At 35.6% G+C, this 21,649-nt stretch overlaps 3 protein-coding genes and 1 long non-coding RNA gene across 8 annotated transcripts; 3 read left to right on the top strand and 1 right to left on the bottom strand.

The window, feature by feature from the left end:
* The first annotated feature begins 137 nt into the window (after nt 1-137).
* Nucleotides 138-2,591, top strand: LOC306857872. Its single transcript, XR_013783147.1, has 4 exons — nt 138-307; nt 392-554; nt 1,646-1,775; nt 2,145-2,591. It is a non-coding gene; the product is annotated as an uncharacterized lncRNA (long non-coding RNA).
* On the bottom strand, nt 2,035-6,402 carry LOC306857871 (dnaJ homolog subfamily C member 9-like). 5 transcript variants are annotated; one of them, XM_079398129.1, is made up of 6 exons: nt 6,088-6,402; nt 5,676-5,851; nt 4,185-4,325; nt 3,854-4,108; nt 3,682-3,765; nt 2,035-2,263 (listed from the first exon to the last, which is right to left on the bottom strand). In XM_079398129.1, exons 2-6 carry the CDS (start codon nt 5,847-5,849, stop codon nt 2,117-2,119), a joined length of 801 nt encoding a protein of 266 aa, XP_079254255.1. In that variant the 5' UTR covers nt 5,850-5,851; nt 6,088-6,402; the 3' UTR covers nt 2,035-2,116. The 5 variants fall into 5 exon arrangements, with proteins under 5 accessions (XP_079254255.1, XP_079254256.1, XP_079254258.1 ...); XM_079398130.1 differs by having other exon boundaries at nt 6,046-6,224; XM_079398132.1 differs by lacking the exon at nt 2,035-2,263 and adding an exon at nt 2,539-3,132.
* LOC306857868 (uncharacterized protein) lies at nt 6,395-11,611 on the top strand. Its single transcript, XM_079398126.1, has 5 exons — nt 6,395-6,746; nt 7,296-7,464; nt 7,558-7,616; nt 9,540-9,639; nt 9,822-11,611. Exons 1-5 carry the CDS (start codon nt 6,555-6,557, stop codon nt 10,838-10,840), a joined length of 1,539 nt encoding a protein of 512 aa, XP_079254252.1. The 5' UTR covers nt 6,395-6,554; the 3' UTR covers nt 10,841-11,611.
* A 438-nt stretch (nt 11,612-12,049) lies between these two features.
* LOC306857870 (post-GPI attachment to proteins factor 3) lies at nt 12,050-21,360 on the top strand. Its single transcript, XM_079398128.1, has 8 exons — nt 12,050-12,646; nt 13,912-14,009; nt 14,131-14,283; nt 17,969-18,031; nt 18,169-18,230; nt 18,321-18,457; nt 19,471-19,675; nt 20,210-21,360. The coding sequence occupies exons 1-8, from the start codon at nt 12,445-12,447 to the stop codon at nt 20,271-20,273; spliced, it is 984 nt and encodes a 327-aa protein (XP_079254254.1). The 5' UTR covers nt 12,050-12,444; the 3' UTR covers nt 20,274-21,360.
* Nucleotides 21,361-21,649: the final 289 nt, after the last annotated feature.

The raw sequence follows: 21,649 nt of genomic DNA, 5'->3' as shown, positions 1-21,649 counted from the left end.
GTAAGATGAATATATATGATTTGTTTATTTTTGGTTAGTTGATTGAGAGGTAAAACTCACCGACCAATCAAATTCAGGCTTTTCGTAGCCAATCCCGTCTCTCCTCCACGCTTGGTGGCGCTGAAGCACTAAATCCCGCGCTGGTTCGGTAGAAGAAGAAGAATGGTAGTCAAAATGGACGCGGAGCTGTTGTTGTTTTTGGTTTCTGAGAACAAGGAGTTATTTGATAAAAACCACAGCGAGTACAAAAACACGAAGCGGAAAGACGTTCTCTGGCAAGGAATAGCAGACAAAATGGGAGTCGATGGTGAGTTTTATTGGGGTCGCTTGATATGTAGCGTAACTGTAAGCGCGCCTTACCACCATCATCAACGTTTGTGTGTTTGTGTAGTGGAAGAGGTGAAAGCTAAATGGAAAAATCTAAGAGACACATACACCAGGAAAAAGAGACTGGAGCAAGACGGGAATCGGAGTGGAAGAGCGGCTAAGAAAAAGAAGCAATGGAAATATATGCGAGTGATGGACTTTCTCGATCCCTCCACAGAACACAGAAGGTGTTTGATTTAACTTAAGTCTATCTATATACACACAGCTGTACTATCATAACAGTGCTTGCAAGACTTAAGAGTTTGAGAGAAAAAATAAAAACGGCTCATTTTGATTTAAATGAATGGTGACACCATTGTAACATTTTGTGCATGTGTTAATGGTCCATAAAATAGTTTTTCTTCTTTTACTTGTATATAAAATTATGTCTTGCACTCCCTTTGAGATATTTCTATAAGTTATGTTCGAAATAGCATATTACCATACTACAACTAAACTTGTTGTGGAGTTTCTCAATGCAGTGCACCCTGAAATCCAATAGAGCTCCCATTTCTACTGTGATAGCTTTTGCTAGTGTATTATTTGATTGGGCAGGCAAATATTCAGACATTTTTGTATTTAATTAATTATTTTGGAGAAGACAACCGCTGCAGGGAGAATTAAACACAATATAGCATACTAATATTCGAAATACTTCAAATGCATTATGCATACTTCCACATTCCTGTTTTATAGTAATAATACTCTTACACACATACTACTGCAAAGTATGCTAATATTCCTCTCTGAACTGTCATATTGCTTAAGTGTAATAAAAGCACGAATTCCATGTTTTATAGTGTGCCCTGTTAGATATTTTAAAAGGAGTAGTTCTACCAAAAATGAAAATCTCAGGCCATGCAAGATGTAGGTTCTTCATTGAAACCGATTTCGATTGTTATCAATGGATCCTCTGTAGTGAATGAGTGCTTTCAAAATGAGTCCAAACAGCTGATAAAACATCACAATAAACCACAAATAATCGGTGCGACTCCAGTCCATCCATTAAAGCCTTGTGAAGTTAGTAAATCCATCCAAGGCATTTTAATATTTAAACTCCCTTCTGTTCAAAATATCAGTACTTAATAACACTTCCATTCTGTTATCCTCTCACATCCAAATCCACTTGCATGTTTGTTAAACCTGTTCTGGACTGTTTTCACTTGTAAAGCATGCTTGATCTGTGATTTCTCTCCTGATTCAGCTTTTTGCTTCACAAGTTATTAATTGATGGACTGGAGACGTGTGGATCACTTGTGGATTATTGTGTTTTTATCAGCTGTTTGGACTCTAATTCTGACGGCACCCATTCACTGCAGACGATCCGTTGGTGAGCAAGTGATGTAATGCTTAATTTTTCCAAATCTGTTCTGATGAAGAAACTTATCTACATCTTGTATGGCCTGAGAGTGAGTACATTTCCAACAGATTTTCATTTCTGGATGAACTATTCCTTTCACATAAACCATTTTGTGTAGAATAACTTGATGATCCTTACTATGTCTGATATAATATATAATAAACGTTGAGTTTAATCACACCCATACCTTTATACCTGCTGCCATGTGAACGTTTTTGTGGTTCTCCAATAAATATGAGAAACCGGTCTGATTAATCTCCTATTAATTTAATCCGGTAACAATTTAGTCTTTTTGTAGCATAGTGGGAAACTAATTTCATTTTATATACATTTTAGAAATAGATTGTATTTATCTGTACTGTAATGAAGCATATAGAAGCTACTGGTTATTCATGATGGTTTTTTTATTGGTGTACAGTGTTCTATTGGACAGCGTTCCTGGCAAAATTGAGGATGATGAGCCAGACGAAGACAGCGGGGCCGAACCAGCCAGCACCAGTACGGGAACATCCATGGCAAGCCCAGGAGCGATCCGGTCTGAAATTGTAAAGAGAAGGCGATCAGAGACACTAGAGCTATTGGAGAGGTATCTGGCAACTAAAGATGCGAGAGACAGAGAGAAAGACGAACAGCAAGATGAAGTCGATTTATTTCTTCGGAGCTTAGCACCTGCATTAAGACGCTTACCTGCTTCAAAGCAGTCCTTGGTGAAGCTTCAGATCCAAAAAATACTTCATGACGCAGAGTTCGGACAGCCCAGCTTTCCTCAGATATCATCAGTGTCACCAAATAATCAGTTGTTACTACAATGTAGTGTTGTAAAACCCAGTTGAAATGCTTTTTTATTGAAAATAAATGTGACTTTAAAAGAAGTGACTTTGTGCTGGTTATAGTACATTTTCAATGTTGAGTGTTCTAGTCTTTGACCAAAAGGTAGTATAAACCACAACTTGCATACTAACTGAAACCAGTTTATTATATTCAGAAGACCATGAACAATTATACATCAAACACTAAAGAAACAAGAAAACATATATACAAAAAAACTGTTAAAGTAACACTTAAAATCTTGCATTCGATCTCGGAACAAGAACACATGAAGCAGCTTCACACTAATCCACTGTAATAAATGCACAAGAGTGTGTGTGTCACCTGTTATTAGTCATGATATGCATCTTTAAACAGGTGTTTTATTTCTAAGAAAGGGTCAGTATCCATTTCAAAGCTTTATTTTGATTACTATGTAAAAGATGAATTCTATAACATTTGGTACTAGGAATAGCCCAGTCTGGTGAACATGTCTACTTTTTCTTGCCCTTCTTTCCTCCTGCTGGTTTCTTGCAATATTTCGCCTCCAGATCTGAGATAAGGGAGTTGAATCCGTTTTCTTTGGACTTTTGTCTTTGCTAAATAATAAACAAGAGGCATAAAAAGAAAAGTATTGCTTTTTTAGAGGTGACTTGAATGCATCTGATAATAGCAGAAATAATAACCCAATAAAATGTATTTATGGTAAGCATTTTCCTCATTTGGATGAGATGACTCTGGCCCCTTTTAAGAAAATACATAACTTTTAGTTATTAATCACATTTGCCTTTTTAGTATGCAATTTATGGTTATGTACTGATTTCTGAGGTTACTGTAGGTCACCTGTCAGTTCATGTACTGTGTAATAACTCAAATGTCATTCCAAAAAGTCCTTTAGTCTTTACACATTTGCAGACACTGCTTTTCAGGGTCAGATTTTAATACTTATATTAAGTAAAGATGCATTATATTGATCAAAGATGCCAGTAAAGCCATTAATAAAGTTACAAAATATTTCTATTTCAAATAAATGCCTGGAGTAATGGCTGCTTTATAGCTTTGCCATCACAGGAATAAATTATATTTTAAAATGCAACGCAAATTTTGCAGATTAATACAAGCTCTGTTACATTTTAATGGCTTTTTACCTTTATCATAGCTACCAGGCTGTCCTCACTGTTCAAGCCCATCTCCTTCTGCATTTCTTCTGCCTCCTTACGCTCTTTCTCCGCCTAGAAAGTGAGGGTAATTCATCAAAAAGGCTTAAACCCTATTTTAAAATGTATGAAATCATAGCAAAACTGGAAAATGAATCAGCACCTTTCTTTTGCGTTTGTTGTTCTTCTTGACACTCTCCTGAGTGAAGCCTATGTAGGCTGGCAACTCTTCAGCGTCAATGGCTTTCTGAAGTATGTCTTTGACGCGTGGCTCATCTTCATATGTACAGCACAGCGCAGACTCCATGATCAGATCCATGTCACCTTCATGTTGTAGGTACAGTCTCTTCAAGTCTTCTACCTCTTCATCAGAGCCTTTATACTGCTTCTCAAAGTCCAAGATGTCTTGCAATGTGATCTAAAGCAGAGATGTTCATTTTAGCAACTACCTTTGGAAAAACCAACATAAAAGACATGGTACAAAAAAAAACAACCTTGGGAAACAATCTTCTCCAGTGCTCCTCCCAATTGCGGTCTTGATCAAGGGTGTCTGACTCTTCGTCCACTATTCCCTGTTCATCATAGACTGCCCTTTGGTCCTTGTCAGCCAACACGGCATAAGTCTTTCCCAGCACCTGTGGACATATTAAGACAGTTTAAGAATGTATTTATGTATATGATTTTTTAATTTAATGATTAAATCCTTTTAAATTTAACCCTCTAGTAATCCTAGGTCACTTCTGCTGTGTGCACTTTTGCACACACAAAAAATGGCTATGATTCAAAAAGTTTTTTTTAAAGTCACACTTTTACTTCCTGTGGTCAAACATGACTGCTATTGGAAATTAATGGGAAATATAAAAACACAGAACTCCTCTAGTGGTTACACCATCGAATTATGAATGCATTTTGTCCTGCCTTCAGATGGCTCTAATTTGCCTCTTTGCAATGCATTTTAAATTCCTTTTTTTACCTTAAAACTGTTCATTAAAATATATATATATATTACATGCAAATAAATAGTAAACAGTTATTGCATAAATATATAGTTGCATAAAATCCCCTAAAAAAACTAAAGCTAAAATAGACCTAAAATATTTCTCAATAGCAACCTGTGTTTGTGTTGCTTCAAGAGAGCAACCATACATGTTTTGTTTTAATTTGTGATAATTTAATTAAAATAATTTATTACTAGTTAGACTTACTAGTTATTTTTTATTAAATTACTAATTATTTTACATGCTCCATGGTGCTTGTTGTTTAATCTTAGTATTAGTAAAGAGAGAGGTTCATTTGAGTAAGAGATAAGAGAATTTCTCCAATTCAACGTTTTTAAGCAATATTTTTCCATTGCTATTGCTTTGGTATAGTGACATTTGTTGAATTTGTACTGGTCAGATGAAGTCCAGTCTGGACAAACATATGCAGCTCAGATTAATCAATAAACCCTGCAGTTATTTTAATCATCATCGCTCTGTCTTCTGTTGTCAGTTCTTCTTTGGCTTCCTTTATGAACCTCTCAGGCTGATAGAAGATACAATTTTGGATACCAGACAAAATACTGTTTTGTTAACCAAATCTGGGTATCAGTCAAGACTTGCTGTTATCTACAGTAGTCAACATTTGAAGTGGATCAAAGCCTTTCATCAAAGTTGTCCTAAAACCAAAATGCGTTCTTGTCTTAGGACAACTTTGATGACCTTTTGATCCACTTCAAATGTGGACTACTATAGCTTTGGAAACAAGACTAAATGGGATCTGGTAAAGAGACTGGATCCAATATTCCTGGTATGCAGATCCAAGCTAATAAGGGGTTCAGTCACTTTTTTAAGTTATATGTACTAGGGGGGTTAACACTGATTTTGTGGATCACGATTAAAGGGCTTCCTACAACTTTAACTTGGACCTTTCACCATTAGACAGCACCAGCCCATTCAAAGAAGGTTCTGAAAGATGCAGTGTTGCTTTAGAAATACAGTGGTCACCTGGAACTTGGTGGTGGCTAACTCATCACCAGGAGCTCTATCTGGATGAACCAGCAGAGAGACTTTATAATATCCGCGTCTGATCTCGGAGTCAGATGCTCCTTTACAAACACCCACAACTTCATAAAGGTTAGAGGTGTTGAAGAGCTCCTCGCACTGCTCCAGTAAACCCATGACTGCGTGAGGGAGAGAAAAACACCAGATTGATAACGTTATATTAACTAAAAAACAATGCTCGTCAAAACTGATATTTTATATGAACGCTAAACATTAAAAATGGACTGTATTTGTTCCTGACTATCGTGACTTTAACATAAAGCTTAAATGTTTCGAATACAGAAATAAACAAACACTCATACAGCTAACTTACTTTGCAAAGCAATTCAACTTAATCTTTTATTAACGATCTTACCAGAGAGATAAAAATAACGATGACAAATGACAGTAACCAGAAACTGTTCAAATATGTGTCTAGACAGAAAATAACAACCAAACGCTTCAGCACAGGTTTCCCTTAACCAGTCGCGCCAAAATTTTGGCGCTTTGTGTAAACGTCAGAAAACGTCACGACGTAGGACCGTTGTTAGTTCAATTTAATAATTATAGATATATAATTTTTTACATAAATTCCGTTTTTTCGTAATTTGAATTTACATTTAGATTATAATTATACAATACATTGTACAAAAATAGACAACAATGCACTTTTATTATGCATTCTAGGACCCGGATTGTAATTGTCGCACGCTGTTGTACTTCCGTTTATTACAGCCCACTGTTTCCTAAAGTATGTTTAATTTTAATGAGCTCTCAATGAAGAGTTCAGTTTTGAATTGAACACAGGACAACTGTGTGGTTTGAAGTTTAGTTGCAGGCGGAATGTCTCGCTGCGTTGCGTTACAGACGCGTCTAGCGTCCGTGGTGGAGGCGTTAGTTCACGCCGCGATCGCTGAAATGGACAAACTTATGGAAGAGGGGACGCTTTCATTTCTGAGCAGTGATATTGCGAGAGATCACTATGAAAATGAGGAGGCTGAGTCAAGAATGAAGATGGACAAGGAGGAGAAAATGGTGGGGATGTGAGATGATGTTTAGAGATCTGCGGCCTGTAACTTTAACCACAGCCCTGTAAACGCGAGCGTGCATATACTATAAAGATCAGTGCGCAGATGTCAATGCGCCTGAACACAACACAAGCTCTTCCACACTGACTGAACCTTGCCTTACAACAAAGGCACTGTCGTGTTAGAATAGAAAAGAGTCCTGTCCAAGCTGTTGCTATAAAATTAGAAGCACACAATTCCCAAAAGTAGTCAAATCTGTGCATTAGAAGTGGGTGTCCCAATACTTTTGGCAGTGTAGTGTATCAAATCTAATTCGTGCTTAACTGATCCTGAGTTTTTTAATGCCAACAGAGCTAATGCAATTTAATAATAGCACATAAGAATAATGTTGGGATCAAATGTATACTTGTTTTCATGTATACTTGTTTTCAAAGCTGTGAAACTGAAAATATGTGGAATGAATTTGCCAATAATCTCAAAATTTCCACACAGTGCCTGATTAATCAACTGCTATATCGGTCCATAACAAGCCATTTGTGATTATTTATTCTTTCAGAAGCAGTTTGCATCCATCATGGAGGTACTGGGCAACGAGGCTCTTGGGAAAATAATCAAACTTGTTGATGAAACCAAATTTCTGTTGGATCTGGAGTGCAAAACATTTTCAGGCAAGAGAGCAAAGCGGCCTGGAAGCATCTTGAATATTCTGTCTGTTGGAGAGCTCGGTAAAGAAAAACATTCTGTGGTTTTACACATACAGTATTTAACGTTTAATATAACGTTGTTGTGTTTTCAACTTAATGTCATGTACATTTTAGAAGCGGAACATTCTTATGATGGAAGTACGAGAAGCCTGGAAACAAGAACGAGAAACGAGGTAAACCGAACGACTTGTACATCAAGGCTATTCATGTTTAAGGCTAATATATATTGAAATGTAATTTATTCCTGTGATGCAAAGCTGAATTTGTCTTCAGTAAGTCTTCAGTGTCATGTGATACTTCAGAAATCATTGATGCTTAAAAAGGATTTCTTATTACTATCACAGTTGAAAACAGTTTTTGCTGGTTACTGTGATTCGCTGCCATTTAAAAGTTTGAGCTTAGTTTAAAAAAAGAAATTAATGTCTTTATTCAACAAAGACATGTTAATTTAATCAAAAGTGACAGTAAAGATGTCAAAAATGTTACAAATAGTGCTGTCAAATGAAAAAGTTTTTGTTTACATAACATATATGAGTGTGTACTGTGTATATTTATTATGTATATATAAATGCAAACACATGCATGTATATATTTAAGAAAAATATGCTATGTTTAGATATTAAATATATTTATATATAATATAAAATATAATAATATAAATGTATGCATGTAAATATTTTCAATATATATATTGTATGTGTGTGTATTTATATATACACAATAAATAAACACAGTACACATACATATAGTATGTAAACTAGTGCTGTCAAACGATTAATCGCATCCAAAATAAAAGTTTTTGTTTACATAATGTGTGCACTGTGTATATTTATTATGTATATATAAAGACACACATACAGCACATATTTTGAAAATATTTACATGTATTTGCATGTATATATTTATTCATATAAATTGTCATACATAAATATTTAATATATAAACACAATATATTTTTCTTAAATATATACATGCATGTGTGTGTATTTATTTATATATATATATATATATATATATATATATATATATATATATATATATATATATATATATACACATAATATACACATAATATACACAGTACACACATGTAAACAAAAACTTTTAATTTGGATGGGATTAATCGTTTGACAGCACTAGTTACAAAAGATTTATATTTAAAATAAATGCTGTTCTTTTGAACTTTCTATTCATCTATGAACGTATCAAGAACAATAAATGAGGTAAAAGTATAATATTTATTCACTTTCTGTATCAGTGTTTATAGCTAAGATTTTTTATTAGTCATACAAAACATTTCCATTTGGCAGGAAATTAAAAAAAAAAATCATTTATTTACACCACGGTATTACAGATGATTTTCTTTATTCTTTATTATGATCTTTCTTTATTTTCCACAAGGTGGAACAAATCTGCCTCAGTTCAATTAATTTTAAATACTTTTGCTCTATTTTTAACTTAAATACTGCATTAATTGAAAAATTATATGAAATTATTATTTATTTTTTTACATTTTATACAGAAAATTAAGAAAATTATTGAAATGAAATATAGTATATTAATTTCACAAAAATAAAATTAGTACACAATTATGGCGAACAACACAAGAGTGACTCCCAAATACCAGAGAGTTAAGAAAAAAAGGAATAAACACTTTAAATTGATCAAAAGTGTCAGTAAAGACACATTGAATTGTTGCAAAAGATCTCCATTTCAAATAAATTCTGTTCTTTTGAACTCTCTATTCATACACATCTATATATTTTCAGTGTATCAGTGTTTCCACAAAAAATTAAGCAGCAAAAGTGTTTGCAACATTGAAAATATTAAGAACCATTATTTATATATGAGCACCAAATCAGAATAGCACCATAGGAATACTGCTGAAAATTCAGCTTTGCCATCACAACAATAACATTTTATAATATATTAAAATAGAAAATATTTTTTCGAGTAATATTTTGGCCTTGGTGAGCACAAGAGATTATTTTTTAATGATAAAAACATTTAAAAAATTGTAATAATTCCACACTTTTGACCAGTATATGAAAAAAAGCTATTTTATGATTAATTACATAATTACTTTATGCTCGCAGTCTGATGAGGCTTCAGAAGACCGTGCAGAATCCCCACTGGTGCTGGCGGTGTCCATCAGAGATGAATTTGGAAATGTGAACTTGAATTCCATCGCTGCTGGTTTGTGAATGTTATGTTAAAATACAAATGAATGACTTTAACGAATCGATCCAAAAGACCAGTTGCCAGTGTACAGAATTGCATGCTGAATCCATCAGAATTTTACTGAATTAACTTCTGGCAAAGTCCCAAAATAATTTTTCTGTAATAAACAGACAGTTATTTAATTGCTCTCCTGTCAGATCACTTAAACGCATCTTTAGAAGACAAAGAAGCATCTGTTTTGCCAGAAGACAGCAGAGAAGATCCTCAAGATTCGGTTCCACTCTTTGGAAAGAGATCCTTTATTTGTTCAGAGTGCGGCAAGAGTTTCTCTTCTCAAAGCAACCTCAAATCACATCAGCGTATTCACACTGGAGAAAAGCCCTTCGGCTGTGTTCTTTGCGGCAAGGCTTTCGCCCACAAACAAAGTTTGTCTGACCACCAACGAGTCCACTCAGGAGAAAAGCCATTTGTTTGTAAAGTCTGTGGCAAATGCTTTGGGAAAGCTGCACACCTCAAAACCCACGAAATAATCCACACCGGCGAAAAACCATTCAGCTGCAGCGTTTGCGAAAAAAGATTTAACATTGCTCAAAATCTAGCCAGGCACCAGCTCACGCACACAGGCGAAAAGGACTTTCGGTGTTCAATATGCCAGAAAAGTTTCACACGGGCCATGACGCTAAAGACACATCAACTTATCCACACCGGTCAGAAACCGTACTCTTGCATGTCTTGCGGAAAGACGTTTCGGCACGCCGTCAATCTTAAAAACCACGAGCGCATCCACACCGACCTGCGGCCGTTTAGTTGCGACCTGTGTGGCAAGACCTTCCGGCAGGCTGTGAATCTGAAAATCCACAAGCGGATCCACACGGGTGAAAAACCTTTCACCTGTAAGGAGTGTGGGAAGAGCTTTAGTCAGCAGAGTAGCCTCATTTCACACGGACGCACTCACTCTGGAGAAAAACCCTTCGGTTGCAATTACTGCGATAAGTGGTTTAACAATACCAACAGTCTGAAGTTGCACCAGAGGGTCCATACTGGTGAGAGGCCGTACAATTGTCAGGATTGTGGCAAGTGCTTCAGTCAAGGTAGTCACCTGCGTACTCACAAACGCCACGTTCATGGAGGAGGGAAGCAGTACATCTGCGATAAATGCGGAAAGAGATACGCAGATCCTCGGAATCTTAAATTGCACAAATGCTGTTATGCATAAACTTGGTGTTGTTCACATTCGTCATTGTAGAGATACTTTGAGTCCATTTTTTCTATGACAGTTAAATTATTGGAGAATAATATCTGAATATGAATGCAATAATGTTGCACTGATAATACTCACCTTCAGGACATCTAAGATGTAGATGGGTTTTTTCTTCATCAGAACAGATGAAGAGAAATTACATCACACACTCATGAATCCTCTGCAGTGAATGGGTGCCGTCGGAATCACAACAAACCGCAAGTAATCCACACGAATCTAGTCCATCAATTAACAAACTCTTAAATCTGGGATTGACTGAGGGTGAGTACATTTTATTTTTTTGAAAATTTGCTCTTTTGGGTGAACTATTATTTTGAGTTGTGAAATTTACGTGTAATGGGGATTGAATCTCAATTTCTGTGATAGTGATGTTTTTCTTCACAAAATATCAGTTTACATCATGGGTCATATCATAGAACATTTCTGGATTATTTTTTAGGACTGTTTTGTAAAAATTACTGGTAATCAATGATGGCGATTTATTTTGAATGATTGAAAATTTATTTTGTACGATTTTATATAGGTTTAATATAACACAAGATAATTATAAGAAAAACAAATATTACCAGAGAGAGTTGGTTTGATATTTAAAATTCTGATTGGCATTGATATGGTCAAATGTTTTATTTTTCTTGCCCTGTTTTCTGTCAAAACATTTATATTTGATTCATGAAAACGTTGCCAAATACAGTTTTCAATAAAGCATTATTCTTGTTGTGTGAATATATTCATCTGCTTTTAATTATAAATTATAATACATTGTTAGTGAAGACTGCAAAAACATGATATGTTTGAAGTGTATTGCCACACTATTGCGGTGCATAGTCTGAAAGTGTTTTGGTATGAATGGAATATGCATGTTTACATTTGCACATATTTTGATTTTGAGCTTATTTGGTGTGATTAAGCACGTGGAAATGTTTGAAATATTTTAGACATATAACAGAAATATAATATTTGTTTATTTTTAGGTTGTTTAACATGGTGTACTTTTCATGATCCTTTCCTGGGAAAATAAGTTTTCAAAGATTACAACCCATCTGCTAAGAAATGCCCTTTAAGAACATTGTCCATGCTATGAAGAAACAATATGCTTGTTTCTTATAAACAAGCATATTCTATGCTGGGAGCTGAAGATCACGCATAGTAATTTTTATGTAAAAAGTGTTTATTCTTTACACAAACAAACATAGCCTACTACATATTCCAAATATAAACAGTCATGCTTTGCATTTATGAAAAAGAATTGCATTAATGCAATAACCAAGTGGCATATTCATTCATTGATTTGTCAGATAATTTTGTGCGTGTGTGTTTGTGGAGAAAGCAAGATACAAACATGCGCATGCGCGCGCTACATTTACACTTCCGGGTTTGTCTTTTAAGTGAAATGTAACATTTCGCTTGTGATGTATCTATGAAACTTGTTGCCCTGGCAGGTGCTTAGCTGTAATTAAAGTGTCACGTTGTTTAAAGGCAAAAGAAGCAGCGGGGTGAATGCTGTCATGCTCGGCGAATGAGACTCGCTCTAATGGACTGATGTTGCTCTGTTGTGCCTTATGACCGGACGGAACAGCAGCATGACGCGCCTGATGTTTCTAGCAGCCGCGGTGTTTCTCCTGTCCGCTCCTGCGAGCGCCTCTCAGGGGGACAAAGAGCCCGTTTATCGCGACTGCGTCAAACAATGCGTCCGGACCAACTGCACAGGGGCCCGACTGCGCGGATTCCAGTCCTCTCAGCCTCCATACATGGCACTCACTGGTACTGTACTAACCTATTTGTGTTAGTAACACTACTAACTTAGTAGAGAATTAAGCAAACTGATTTTATTTCACAGCTGGCAATAGAGAATAAGTCATAATATTATAATAAATTAAATTATTAGGAGAACTAAATTATTTAATGACAGTTTTTGAAGCAATTGATGAGTATTTATACAAATTACGACACAGACCTCCACAAAAACTTTTTTGCTTGACATTGCTGAATAATAATAAAAAAATGTTGGCAAAATAATGTCATATATTAATTGCCTTAATAACAGTATTGTTTCTTTAAGTTCTTATTCCTTAGCTTTTATCATTACCATGGTATTCCCATTACTTTTTTGACGTGCTATAGTAAATCATTCCATGGTTTTGTTGAAGCATGGTGCCATGCAAGTACCCTGTTATATGAATACAGCAATCACTTGATATGTCATGGTATACTGCATCACTGTGCAATGGTATCATAACAGTACTTTTTGTAAAATAATTAAAGCAACACTAATTAAAACCCAAGCCCTGCTGAAAAAAGTTATGTAACAAAATAATACAAAACAAACAAAAACTTCTTATCTGACTTGGCTTGTCTGGTTGGATGGTTTTAGAGGGGTTTTGGGCACTCTTCAGATTTGGAGACCAGCTGGCCTACCCACTAAACCAGCTGAACACCAGAGACTGGTTAATCTAGCTAGGACCAGCCAACCACCATAGGTTGAACCTAGCTGAACATTGTAAGCTGGTTGGCTTTGGATGGAATTTTCTTAATATTGAATTTTTTTATTTAATATTGTGTATTATGCCACGTATGGAAGGATGAAATTATGAATATTCTGGCTTTAATATCAGTTAAGCTAAATTGACCGCATTTGTGATGTTGATTACCACAAAAATTAATTTTGATTCATCCTTTGTGTTCAAACAGAGGTCAAATTGAGGCATTTTCACTGGAGATGCTCTAAAAAAAAAACACCTTTAAAAGGTGCATCCTGGCTTTTTACACAGTATTGAAAGATGTTGGATTGGTGTTGGCAACTTGGCAGCTTTTCTTTCACTATCCTTTCTTACAAAAAAATTATTAAATTGGTAAAGAAATCCATATGTAGACACAACTTATATTTAAGCATAAATTCTTCTAATTCTGTGTGAGATTTGGTTAGAATTGTAGATCTACAAAATGCCAGATTTACTTTGTCAATGTCAATTAATTTGTCCTGCAACCTTTCCTGTGCAATCGATCATTTGAAGTCTGTGATCTTTCAGGCTGGACGTGTCGTGATGACTGCAGGTATCAGTGCATGTGGACCACCGTGGGTCTGTACCAGGCAGAGGGCTACAGCATACCACAGTTTCATGGGAAGGTTAGTGTCAGAATTGTCAAACAATGGGAAAGGAGACATATTTTAATGGTCATCGCTATGGAAATGTATGTATTTTCAACCTTGATTCTACATATTTTTTCCTATTTCTGACTTTGTCTAGTGGCCATTTGCTCGATTCCTGTGTTTTGAGGAGCCTGCATCTGCGCTGGCGTCTCTGCTCAACGGTCTGGCATGTCTGCTGATGCTGCTGCGATACCGCAGCGCCGTCCCCCGACAGAGCCCCATGTACCATACCATCACCGCCTTCTCACTGGTGAGATAGTGTCTGTCTGCTGTAGTAGTGAGAACCATTGTTATGATTAAAAAAAATGCTGCAGCCGACTAACTTTGACATTCATTTCCGTTAATGATTCCTGAATTTCTGCATTCTTGCAATGAGTCAGAAGGAACACTGTACTAGAATAATCTCCTGCACTTTCCTGCAGGACTGTTATTTAGTATAATGAGAGAAACTGATAATCATGATTCTTAATCATAAGATGATAAATCATTTGAGAAGTATATTTTTACAATTCATCAGCACTAATCAAGAGATTATCATCTCATATGCAGGGTTTATATTACCTCATCTAGTCTCCTGATTTATTACATTATAAAAACTGTGAGAAGCTTCTCACAACAGATGAAACTAATATTTATTCCAATAAATCCAAATTATTAAAAATTTCCAAAAAACACAAAACAATAAAAAGACTTTGTATTGTAGTTCAGAAGTTACACGAGTGCATTTATTCAGCCACCACAATTGTAAACAATATAGTTAAGATCCATGATTACATTTTTAACAGGTTTGCTTGCAGAGCTGAAGCAAATAGCACAAGTAGCCTCATGAACTTTAACTGGCTGTATTACAAGTAATGAGCAGAAATTAAGGTCAATTAACGAGCTCAATTAAGATCGCTAAACTTAAAAAAAAAAACAAAGTAGTGTTTTGAGGTCATGAGTGCTTTTTGCAGTGCAGAGGGAGCATGTCTGCATGGGATTGATTAAGAGGAAAGCTCTGACTAGGGAATATAATTCGTGACACCTGGCAACCCCAAGCCTAAATGTTCATAGAGGCTTATTACCAATGCAAGATAACAGAAATGCCAAATGCAATAAACAGCAGGCCAATATCACTTACAATTATGCTTAATTAACTGAGAGAAGTACAAATCATATTTAAGTATGATTAATCGGGGAGCCCTAGTGGTGCGAAATAAGACAATATATTGCAATGTTATCACTGATTGCACATAAAAGCAAACATACACCATCATATACAGGGTAATCACATTTATTTTTCTGCGCTGGATCAGTTAATATGTCAAAATGACTAAAAACCAGCCAATAGCCTCGTGGGCAGCACGTAGACACGTTGTCCTATCAATTAAAAGCAAAAAACACCAAAAATACATTTTTAAAGAAAAATCTGTAAAAAAAAAAAAAAAACAGTCTCAGATTTGGGAAATATTTATTTGATTTAGTCTAATGACTCCCTAAATTAGTCGAAGTTGACACTGAACCATATGACTATTTTTTTTTTAACTTGTTGCTACTATTGTTAAATTCCTTTATAATTCGGATTCCTATTCTATGTCTCTGCAAATAAAAAAGTCTGAAAATGTATTAGAAATCTAATTTGTAATCTCGTTTAGTATTTTATTTTATTATTTTATTACTTTAATTTTTAATGTATATATTAGGGATGCACGATATTATCGGACTGACATCGGAATCGACCGATACTGGCTTTAAATGTAAATATCAGCATCGGCTTGATATAAGAAATTATGCCGATATGTCTTGCCGATAAGAGGAATACGTTAACTCACATGTGCTCAGGGTGTGCTAGTGATTAGATCACGTCAGCAGTGTGGCTCATTCTTGAAGCAAAATTTTGTCTGAATGATGATTAGATTTGCTGTTTTGGATCTCTGCATTTAATCTGTGAAAGCATGTACAGAATGAAGTATTTGGTGTGTGATAGAGTAAACAGTAATAGCATGTGCAGCAGCTGCAGCCTCCACCGGGTCCTAATGCTCGTTTCGTAAGGAGTTTTAATCTGTAGGGAGCGCTGTTGGCCTACTTCTAATTAAATTGAAAGTAAAATACCATACACAAATAACATTTAGACTGTGTTTCTGATATAAAGCAGAAATTTATGTCATAAAATGAGTATATTTTGATGAGCTATAGCTTACATGGAAAAAAAGACAAACATAACACTTGTAAATTAAATAATTTTATATATACTGATTTATTCATTAATGTGTAATATGTTTTATTTTTTTAAACAAATCATAAGCTATAAAAGGTTTTCAGAATTTTTACAACTTTTTAGACCATCTACAAATGTTAAATCTTAAAACAAAATGTTAGGGTTAACACTGCATCTTTCTGGGGAAAAAAAATCCAGCGACTGATATATAGTTTATTTATATTTATTTTCAGTGCTTCAATGTACTTTCAAAAAACCTTCATTATTGTTTATTTAATTCTAACAAATAAGTTATTGTTAAAAACTAACCTAAATTAAAAATATTTTGCTTATAATTTCTGCACAGGAGAGACTTAGTGTTGTTTCCAAAGAAAAGGAAATATATCGGTATCAGCATCGGCCAAAATGAGTTGAAATTACCAGCATATCGGATATCGGCAAAAATCCAATATCGTGCATCCCTAGTATATATAGTATAAATAAAAGAGTTAGGATTTTTTGCTATTTCTAGCTCACTAGGCCACTAGATCTCTGTATATAAAAGTTTGAAATGTATTCATTTAAATTTTTATTTTATTTTATTACATTAATTTCTACATTTATATATGTGACCCTGGACCACAAAACCAGTCATAATGGTCAATTTTTCGAAATTGAGATTTATACATCACATGAAAGCTGAATAAATAAGCTTTCCATTGATGTATGGTTTGTTATGATAGAACAATATTTGGCCAGGGTCACATATGGCATAAATAAGAAAATAGTTATTAGGATTTTTCACTATTTCTAGGTCACTAATCAAATTAGTGAAATTGATTATGTTGTACAGATGGTCACATACTCTTTGTAACATTCTGAAACCATGTTGGATCACATGATCATTAGTTTTGGTCATAGCATCTCCAGTGCTGTTGTTATTAAAGTAAAAAGGTACAAACTACATACTAAGACAGGGGTCCCCAGACTGGTGTCCTGCAGAGTTTAGCTCCAACCCTAATTAAACACACCTGAACCAGCTAATCAAGGTCTTACTAGGTATACTTGAAACATCCAGGCAGGTGTGTTGAGGAAAGTTGGATCTAAACTCTGCAGGACCAAGCCCTCCAGGACCAAGTTTGGTGACTCATGTACGAAGACATTTAGCCATCAGCCATATCACCCTGTAGCCCTAGACTGGTCACCCACTGAAGCTAAGCAGGCTTGAGTCTGGTCAGTACCTGGATGGGAGACCTCCTGGGAAAACTAGGTTGCTGCTGGAAGAGGTGCTAGTGATGCCAGCAGGGGGTGCTCACCCTGTGGTCTGTGTGGGTCCTAATGCCCCATTATAGTAAAGGGGGCACTATACTGTCAAAAAGTACCGTCCTTCAGATGAGACATTAAACCGAGGTCCTGACTCTCTGTGGTCATTAAAAATCCCAGGATGTCTTTCGAAAAAAAGAGTAGAGGTGTGACCTCAGCATCCTGGCCAAATTCGCCCATTGCCAACTGACCATCATGGCCTCCTAATCATCCCCATATCTACTGATTGGCTTCATCACTCTGTCTCCTCTTCACTAATAAAAAAGCTGGTGTGTGTTGGGCATTCTGGCGCACTATGGCTGTCGTCGCATCATCCAGGTGGATGCTGCACACTGATGGTGGATGAGGAGATCCCCCTTCACAATGTAAAGTGCTATGTAAATGTAATTCAGTGTAAATGTAGTTTGTGCTCAACCACATTTGCATCTCTCTGCAGGTTTCCCTGAATGCATGGTTCTGGTCTACAGTGTTTCACACGAGAGACACATATCTAACAGAGGTAACCTTTCAATAGATGATCCAGAGATCAATTCTAAACATTTTCTTATGTAGTTCCTGGATTAAGAGGAAAGATTGTCATGGCAAAAAAAAAAAAAAAAAGTCACATGATAAAGATTTTCTATTTTTGTTTCATAGAAGATGGATTATTTCTGTGCATCAGCTGTCATTCTTTACTCTATCTACTTGTGCTGTGTCAGGTATGTGAACAGGAATTCCTCATAAATTGACCATATACAGTGCTTGTTAAGCTTTTTGTTTATGGTGATGGTTTAACATTTGTGTTTCAGGACGTTGGGCTTGCGTAGGCCTGCAATTTCCAGTATGGTGGGAGCTCTGCTCATTCTGGCCTTCACGTCTCATGTGTCTTATCTGACCTTTGTCAGTTTTGACTATGGGTACAACATGGCTGCCAATGCCACCATAGGTAAGTGTTGTGAATACAGCAATGTGTTTACATTACATGGTTATACAGTGCCTATGATAAGCTGATAATGTGCAAGTTCATGTCAAAATGCCCTAAATGTTGTTGTTGGCTTTTTTTTTACTTAATATTTTTTCAAACTTGTATCTATCTTGATCAATGTTTCTGGGTTTCTTATTGTGTATATGATTCATCAGCATACATTATTCCAAATAAAAACAGGGGATTGGTATTTCAGTCTACTGCTAAATATTAAGGTCTGACTCTGGAGTCGAATGTCCGATTTTCACAACCCAGTCAGATCATCATGAATTAAATCAAGTCATGACCTATATTTTTAATATCCTGTTTCATTCAGAAAAATATCACGTTACTGGACAAACACGAGTTTTGAATGCTGTTTCATATTGACTTTCATTAAAGCACGATCAATTTATTGATTACTGTAGATCTTTGCATGTGAACGCCTACATCTGTCAGCTTTGAATATTTCTGACAATATTTGCCATTTCAAAATCTCATATAATCATTGATGGATGTTCTTGCATTGTTAGTTTGTTATTTACTTAAAACTCTCAAAAAAGGCATTTATAAAGTGCTTGTTTCTGGTAATTTTTAAGCATTTTGTTATATGTAAATACACTTAGTGTAAATACTAGTTCTGGATGAGTATAAAACAGGTCTTCAATTTGCATTTCACCCTATTTCATATTCAGATTTAAGCAATTGTATTGACATGGTAAAATGCATGCATTGCCAAAGCTTTGGTTAACATTAAATAACAGACATATACATATATTTGCTCACAATTATTATGTTGTGTTAATATATTTTAAACTGTAATTAATTCCTGTTTGCAAAGTTGAATTTTCGTCAATTAAATCAGTGCAAAACCAGTTTCACATTATGTATCACTTAAACTAAAGGTTTAAAATCAAAACTAATAATAGGCTAAATTAGGTATTATTTTCTCACCCATCTGTCATGCCCTCTGGTCTTGGTCTTCTTTGTTACAGGCATTATAAACCTGTTGTGGTGGTTGTGCTGGTGTTGGCTGAACCGCAGGATTTTGCCGTACTGGTGGAAGTGCGGCATGGTGGTGCTCTCACTGCATGGCCTTGCCCTGCTGGAGCTGCTGGATTTCCCTCCTCTCTTCTGGGTTCTAGACGCTCATGCCGTCTGGCACCTCAGCACCGTGCCCGTCCACTTCCTCTTCTACAGGTACACATGCATGTCTGTATCATGTGTCTGCAGCATGTAAATTGCACAGATTATTTTTGGTGTTTGGTATTAATTAGTTTTTACACATTTCTCAATACTCAATACTTAACATTTTTTTAAAACTCTTCACACCGTTCTCCTTACCAACTTTTAGCTTGACACAGTAGTAAAGTTCAAATCCAAACTGCGTTAAAACTACAAAAACACTTTTGTTTCAAATCAATTCATTCTTCCATAACACATACACAGCAAAGATTTTCACCCAACAAACACACTTTGTCACTCATAAAACAATGACTAACAGGTAGAATTATACAGTGTTTTCTTTTGAAAAATTCCTCTGTAAAAAAATAAATAAATAAATCTGTAAAATACAATAAATTGGTGTATGATTTACTTTCAGACATTGCTGCTAAATTTAACAAATGATTACATAAACAGCATATCACCTATGAAATAAACATGACATTTAGGTAGAAATGTTCTTTTAATTATTTTTACAGTGTATGTTTTCCTTGTTTTTTTTTCTTGTAGTTTTCTCATAGATGACAGCCTTCACCTCCTCAACACAGAGAAGCCTGGAGTGAAATTGGACTAGGAGGAAACCGTCTCAGAACCCCAACCCCTCCTCTGATATCCTTCCCATCAGGGCAAGTGCGAGCCGGACTGAGCCAGGCCTCAACCGCAGTGGCCTCCGGCACGTGTCCTGGGGCTGAAGTTTTGAATTTCATTGTTTTCTTTATGTTTACAGCTTCTTTTTACCATACCTTTTTATTTTTGCATTGTACAGAAAGGGTTGTTGTTTGGCTGGTTTTAAAGATGTGCCACTGTACTGAAGTTGAATCCTGATAGATGTTTGCATTCACTTGAGCTTTGCCTTCAATTAAGAAGTAAATCAGCCTTTATCATCACAGCACTCTTTTAAAAAGGTGCACTGAATAATAACCATCTTTGCAGAAGTTGTTCGTATATCCTACTCATATCCGTCTACATTTGTGGTGCTTGATTTAATAGCCCTGAAGTGAATATATCTCAGAGATAGAAGTGGATTGAGCTTTAGTTTTAAACATCCGTTCACTATAAGCGTGTTGAACATCAGGAGGGGTTATGAGTGAGCAGTGTGCTCTGTTTCTGAGACATATGGCGGTTACCTCACTAGCGTGCAACACCAGTGGCTACCAGCAGAGGCCTGGTTAGCTTCCATATTGCGGGAAGTCACTGTTCAGTGTTCTGTGAGTTCCCAGCATAGACTTGAAATGGATTGGATGTTTTGTTGTTGTAGCAGTGCATATATCAAGTTACCCATTTTTTCCATAGTCATCACTCACTTTAATCACGGTAGATTAAAAAATATATAAAAATTATTGTTGAAAATTACCATAAGGAAACGTTTAGTAGAACGTTCATATAATAAAAATAAAAGGTGACCATTGACTGACAATCAAAAATGACAAAAAGCACCATTATATGGGCTCTATAGGCCATTCACACCAAGAACGATAACTATGAAGTTTGAAAACATTCTAATTCTGTTAGAATAAGGAAGATTACATCACTAATAATAATGATGACACAGGAATTATATCATTGGAATCACTTTCAGGATATTTTTTCTAGCTCATGAATGATAAAAAACATCGACAGCCAATCAGAATCCATCCTGCTTTAAAGAGCCCAAGCATTTTAAGAAAAAAAAAAAGTTTTTTAATGTTGTTTACATGTCTATCAGGCGTTTTAATAATATGCTTAAAGACAAGCCATGTGCCAACTCATCAGTCAACACCATTGCAGATCATCAGTCACAAACATGTGGTTGGGTGGGGCTTTTTATATTATTATCAAAGCTGTTTTTACCTAAGGATGTAGATTTCCAGAAGGTAGCTGTCTAAGTCGGCGAATAGGAACATGTTTTGTGTAACGTTAGTGTCCCGTTATTAACTGTTTGATAGTCAGATTAAAAGGCTAATGATATAA

The sequence above is a fragment of the Barbus barbus genome (assembly GCF_936440315.1).
Source record: "Barbus barbus genome assembly, chromosome: 38".
NCBI classification, from domain to species: domain Eukaryota; kingdom Metazoa; phylum Chordata; class Actinopteri; order Cypriniformes; family Cyprinidae; genus Barbus; species Barbus barbus.
This window is presented reverse-complemented; position numbering and strand designations above follow the sequence as displayed.